At 28.0% G+C, this 5,996-nt stretch overlaps 1 protein-coding gene across 1 annotated transcript; it reads right to left on the bottom strand.

Annotated features, from left to right (window-relative positions):
• Positions 1-287: 287 nt before the first annotated feature.
• On the bottom strand, positions 288-2,783 carry LOC127260085 (transcription factor WRKY19-like). The gene is made up of 3 exons (XM_051287756.1): positions 2,256-2,783; positions 2,017-2,163; positions 288-1,360 (listed from the first exon to the last, which is right to left on the bottom strand). Exons 1-3 carry the CDS (start codon positions 2,576-2,578, stop codon positions 760-762), a joined length of 1,071 nt encoding a protein of 356 aa, XP_051143713.1. The 5' UTR covers positions 2,579-2,783; the 3' UTR covers positions 288-759.
• Between the last annotated feature and the right edge of the window lie 3,213 nt (positions 2,784-5,996).

Here is a 5,996-nt window from a genome sequence, read left to right as displayed (position 1 = left end):
AAACTTATAATTATATTTGAGAAAATAACAAATTAAGTAGAACCAATTACTCTGAGAGTAATATAGCAGTAACATTTTAAAAAGTAGTTAATTAATTAAGGGTGTGTTTGTTTGTGGGTTTTACTTTTTTAGTATGGATTTTTCAATAGTAAAAACGAATTTAAATAGATGTTTGATGTGATATAAATAGAAGTTGATTTAATATTTTAAATGTAAAATAAATTTGTAGTATGATATAAAAAAAAGTAATAATAATAATTGTTTGAATGTGAGATTTTTGAAAAAAATAAAATTGAATAGTAAAAATTTGTCATAAACCCACAAAAGAATACAACTAAGTTACTTACAAGTGCTAGCTTGCTAGCTGTTCACTACACCAACACAACACAGCACAAAGAAAGATGTCTGGTTTGCAGGGTATTAGGTTCGACCGGAGGTTACTCAGTACGCACTTTCGAATAGCGGCTATGGTCGCACGTCATATTAAAAAAAAAAAAAAAAAAAAGAAAGATGCCTGCATCCCAAATTCCAAGCAGAACTATGGCTATGACTATGACTAGGACTAGGACTAGGAAAAGGGCTACGACACTCACCAATATATATTACAACATTGTAATAAAGACAGCTGAAAATTATTATTACAATTCACTGTTAACTTGAGTTGAGTTGCCTTAATTAATATTTGCCTGGGGGATTAATTGGGATTGGAATCTTTATCTTTATCTATATCTATATGTATGTATATGTTGGATCATTTAATCAGACGACGAGCGATTCGGGCTGATCGAAGGCGTCGAAGAAATGGGAGTCGAAGTCGATAGGAGTGATGGAGAAGTCCCAATGATCATATTCATCATCCCCTGCAGCCAATGGGTAAAGATTCGAATTTGGATTTGGATTTGAAATGATCTCTGCAACATCTGAAGAATCCTCCTGCAGGCTGCTGCTGCTGTTCGGGATCGTCAATCCGAAATCGTCGACATTGCATTCGGACAGGGAGAAGTAATTGGAGTCGGAGGTGGCCGGGGACAGCAAGAACGGGTCTGGGAAGAAGCTCATTCTCTCGGACTCGGTTTGCGTCGAAGGATACGAATACGGGGATTCGGATTGGGCAATTAATTGCTGCTGATCGGGATTGGGATTAGGATTGTTGACTATAAATGTTGTTGTTTGGGGAGGTTGAGGTTGAGGTTGAGGTTGATTAAGGTTGTTGTTGTTCTTAGAGTGTTTTGGGACGGTGACGCAGGTGTGTTTGCCTTGGTAAGAGATCTCGTAGAGCGACGGATCGTCGTCGCCGCGTTGTACGTGTTTTGTGGCTAGGCACCCTTGCGTGTTCCGGTGCGTGCATCGGTAATATGCCCTGCACCAGTTGTAACAAATTCCATTGTTACAAGATATTTTGAAGTTTACTCGAACAATAATAATAAATAATAAAATATTTGAGAGATACATGGAATTAGGTGAGTGAGTGATTAATGAAATTGTGTAGTTGTATTAATTGATTGATTGAGGGGGAAGTCAAAAGCAGCAACAAGTCTGTCCAAAAATGACATATTCATAATATGAATCTGAATTTGGATCAGATTACGCATTCCATTACCATTCATACTCCTAGCTATTTTCCCAACTTCCATTTGGTACTATTAAAAAATATTGTCCACTAAAAATAGTTTATTTCGATTCCACATGAAATTTTAAATAAATAATATTTTATTGAAAAAATATAACTAGTTTGGAATATTTTTATGAAAATAAATTTTTTTAAAAAAAATATAATAAAGTTAGTGATATCTGTTGTAAATAAATGTTAAATAAAATATAATAATTAAATATTAATGTGTTAACTTTAACAAAATTAATAATGTAATAAATTTAACAAACGAACTATAAAAAAAATAAAAATAAATTTGATAATCGGAGAGTACTTTATTTTTTTTTATTTTTTTTTTTCAAACTTTCAAATATCTTAATAAAAAAAAAAAAAAAAAAAACCCAATCTAAAGCTTCGTCACTAACCTGGGATTAGTACATCCCAAGATGTTCTTCTGTCCGTACTTCCTCCAACTGTACCCATCTTGGAGTTGGGACTCTAACCCTAACCCTGACCCTGTCTTCTCAATTCCCCCAACCTTCACCTGTTTATTCCATTTCTGTAATGTCTTTCTGCAAATCAACAAAACCATCCATCCATCGCTAAGTTAATAATTATACGATTAACCAAAAAATAAATTAATAAACAAAGGCCTTGGGGTCACCTTTTCTTTGGCCTCTGGTTATCGGCGGGCGGCGGGCGGCGGCCGATCTCGTGGCTGAGCGGCGGCGAATTAGGACAGTCGTCAGGATTGATAATCAGTGATTGGGAATTTCTGCCTTGTCCGAGGAAGGCGAGCTGTTTCAATGCGTTGTCGTAGGAAGAGAGTATCTTGTCCAGCAACGCCTGGCAAATCTCCGACGAGACCGCCGGCGGCGGTTTCAGCTGCGTTTTGAGCTGCGCCGCCGTCTCCAACCCCTCCGTCAACAAACTCACCACCGCGTCGGAAATAAAATCGGAATTCGAATTCGAATCGGAATCCCCCATTATATCGACGATCAATGTATATATATAAATCTATATCTTCTGTCAGATTCAGATTCAGACCAGATTCAGGCAGGCAGGTTCTTCCTTAATTGATTTACTGGAAAATCATGTCCGAAACTGAAGAGAGAGAGAGAGTGAGGAGAGAGGAGAAGAGAAAGGGAAATAAAGGGGAAGAAGATAGATGAGCAGATTATAAAGAAGACGTTAATGGAGAGTGGGGTAAGTGCCACAACGAAATAACACTTCTTCCTTCCTATTTATTTATTTATCCATTATATTATTTTTTTGAACAAACTATCAATACATTTTAATTGAACGTTTCAAACAGGGCCACACGGTGCATCTCTTGATTCATTAGTATCTTTGGTAAAATTAATTTGGGTTGGACAAAAAAATAAAATCGAATCCCCTAACCGTTAAATCTAATCGAATTTTCAATTAATCGAACAAATTCAATTTGAATACAAATACTGCATATTTGATATTTGTTCAGTTCGATTCGATTTCGATTTTTTATATTTTTTTCGGTTCGATTAACCGAACCGAATATATTTATATGTTAATATTATTATATTTTCAAATTTATAGTATTAATAATCATATTCGGTTTGATTTCCGTTCGGTTATTTGAAATATTTGTAAATATTTTTATTTAATTAAAATTTTAATTATTTTTTAATATATACTTCCTCCGTTAAGTGTCTATTTTTTTTTTTAAGTAATTATACTATCTACCTAACAAATAGGGTTAATTTAGTCATTTTACTTTTATTTATGCTTTATCCTAATATTCCTAAAACTCCGTACAAAAAGCAAATGAATATATAGATATGAGACGGAGGGAGTATTTTTTTTACCCGAAATTTTCGATTCGGATACTGTTTGTGATTTCGGGTATTTGTTCAATTCGGTTCGAATATCAAATACTTGAGTATTTGCAAATATCGGAACCTTGCCCACCCTTAAAATTAATACTGAATAATTTTTAGAAAATAATGAATATATTTATTTTATTATTTATATAATTTTTTACATGTAATTTTGACCAAAGCGATTTTTTTATAATAATATGAAATGAGACAAACAAAAAAATACAGATACACACAGAGTGCATGAATATTCACTTTTGAGTATTCTACATAAATTTTGTTTGATTGGAAATAAAATTAAAATTGGAAATGCTAATAGAAAATTTGTTACAATTAAAAATTTAGCTCAATAGTCAAAGTACATCGATCACATACTTTACGTAATCTGAATCTGTTACTCACTTAATTATTATTTTATTCTAAAGAAAATGTATAATTAATTATGGTGACAAAAGTTGCTTTCACTAATTCCATCTAGATGCTCATTATTTTACAATTCAATCTTTACCACATTTGGAGTTTCCAATAATTCCATCGACACTTATTATTATTATTATAAATAATGGTGGGGTTATATTTTCTTGATAATTTTTTTTTTTTTTTAAAAATGTTATAAAACATAATTGATGTACTATATGTATGTATATATATGGAAAATATTTATATTAAAGTACAGATGATATATATATACATACATAGTGAATTTTATGCAAGGTATTTAATACTACACAATTTTAAAATTAATATTGAATGATAATTAATGTAAATATGTCGTCTTACAATTAGTGTGAAATGCTAGGTAAACAAAAAATTATGCTCTTTTAAAGAAAAAAATATACACACGTTTTTTCGAAAAAATATTAATATATTACAATTATTCATTATTTTTATATTTCTTACACAATATTTTATGCCTCACATTTAAAAAAAAAAATCCTCTTTCAAATTATCTCACAAAACAAAAATATTGAACAATAAACACAAACCTTAGGTTTTGGCTTTGAATTTTAAATAAAAATTTGGGTTTTGTTAGCATATTTCAAATATTCAAACAGGTTTGTTCTTTTACCAATTCAAATCAAAATTAATACTTTATTATTCACTTAATATAATTTTTAATAAAAATATATTATTTCTTTTTATAAAACATTACATCATAATATTATTTAAACAAAAATTCAAATTCAATTTTAAACCACAGTCTAACAAATCAAAATTTTTGAATTAAAATAATTATTTGATATCGTATAAATAGGTGTTCATGTGTAGTGAATATAAAATCATTTTTTTATATAAGAAAAAAAAAGCAAGAATAGATATTTTATTTGATATTATTTTTTAAACAATAATCTATATTACAAGTTAAATGAAAACCATACAAACAAATAAAGTTGAAGTACATAAAGAATTTAGATCAAATGGAATACGTCTAAGAGAGATAATTTATACATTTCTAAGTTGTGCTTTGAAATTAATTTGAAATGAAATTTTGATTTGAGTTTTTATTTAAATATTATTTTGATATATTATTTTGTTAAATACGTAATATGGCTATTATTAAAAAGTGTGAAAAATAAATAGTTTTGATTTCAATTTAAAATTAAAAAATATTAATATTTAAGATAAAAATTATATTATTTCTAAGAAAAATAATGGGTGTATTTAGGATGTCTTTTCAAAACATATAGTCATCACTATTCCAAGGCAATGTGCCAAAAGTTTTTAACTTATTTTATAAGACAGAAGAAGGGAGTATTTATTTATATCAATTAAACAAAAATATTAATTAAAAAATTAATAAAGCAAAACACTAATACAATAAAAAGTTTTATATATATATAAGAAAAGCAATGGGTCTGTTTGTTCAATGCAATTTTTTCAAATTTTATTATGTGCCCGTTATCTGAAAAAAATATATATTTTTCTTCATAAAATATATCATTAAACATTATTTTAATATCAAATTCAAATCAAATTTTCTCAAACTCAACGAAAAGAAACATACCATTGATTTTCAAAGCATAATCATCACTATTCTTTTACATTAAAATAGATTTTTTCTAAAAACAAATTATATTATAAAGTACTACTATTATTTATATTAATACTTTTAAAATATATTTTTATTTAAAATTTTAAATTATATTCATATATCACATTAAACAATTATTTCAATTATAAAATTATTATTCCCAAACAAAGCAATACAATTAAATACAACTAAATTTTATTGTTGTTCGGTTGTATTTTTTTCTCATATGCTTTCAATATTCATCAATAATAATTATTTTAATATTTTCCTAAAAACATTATATTATATAGTTATATTTTACTTAATATCTCACATATAAACAAAAATATATATATATCATAAATACTTATTTACATCACTTCAAGAAAAAATATTACAATTCAAAATTTTCATTATTCTAAAAACACAAAAACATGTGTGTTTGTTTTGTCTTTTTGTTTGATAATATAAGAAATTTTGTATGTAATATAAAAATAATAAATATGTTTAGCATATTAATATTTTTTAAAAAACTATA

Source organism: Andrographis paniculata, unplaced genomic scaffold (assembly GCF_009805555.1).
Source record: "Andrographis paniculata isolate CXL003 unplaced genomic scaffold, ASM980555v1 Contig15END, whole genome shotgun sequence".
NCBI lineage: Eukaryota > Viridiplantae > Streptophyta > Magnoliopsida > Lamiales > Acanthaceae > Andrographis > Andrographis paniculata.
This window is presented reverse-complemented; position numbering and strand designations above follow the sequence as displayed.

Excerpts from the sequence above, each read along its gene's own strand:
- LOC127260085 (XM_051287756.1), bottom strand. The coding sequence starts at position 2,578 with ATGGGGGATTCCGATTCGAATTCGAATTCCGATTTTATTTCCGACGCG. Across the intron at positions 2,164-2,255 it reads AACCAGAGGCCAAAGAAAAG|AAAGACATTACAGAAATGGA; the intron begins GTGACCCCAAGG and ends GTTGATTTGCAG. Across the intron at positions 1,361-2,016 it reads TTGGGATGTACTAATCCCAG|GGCATATTACCGATGCACGC; the intron begins GTTAGTGACGAA and ends CAACTGGTGCAG.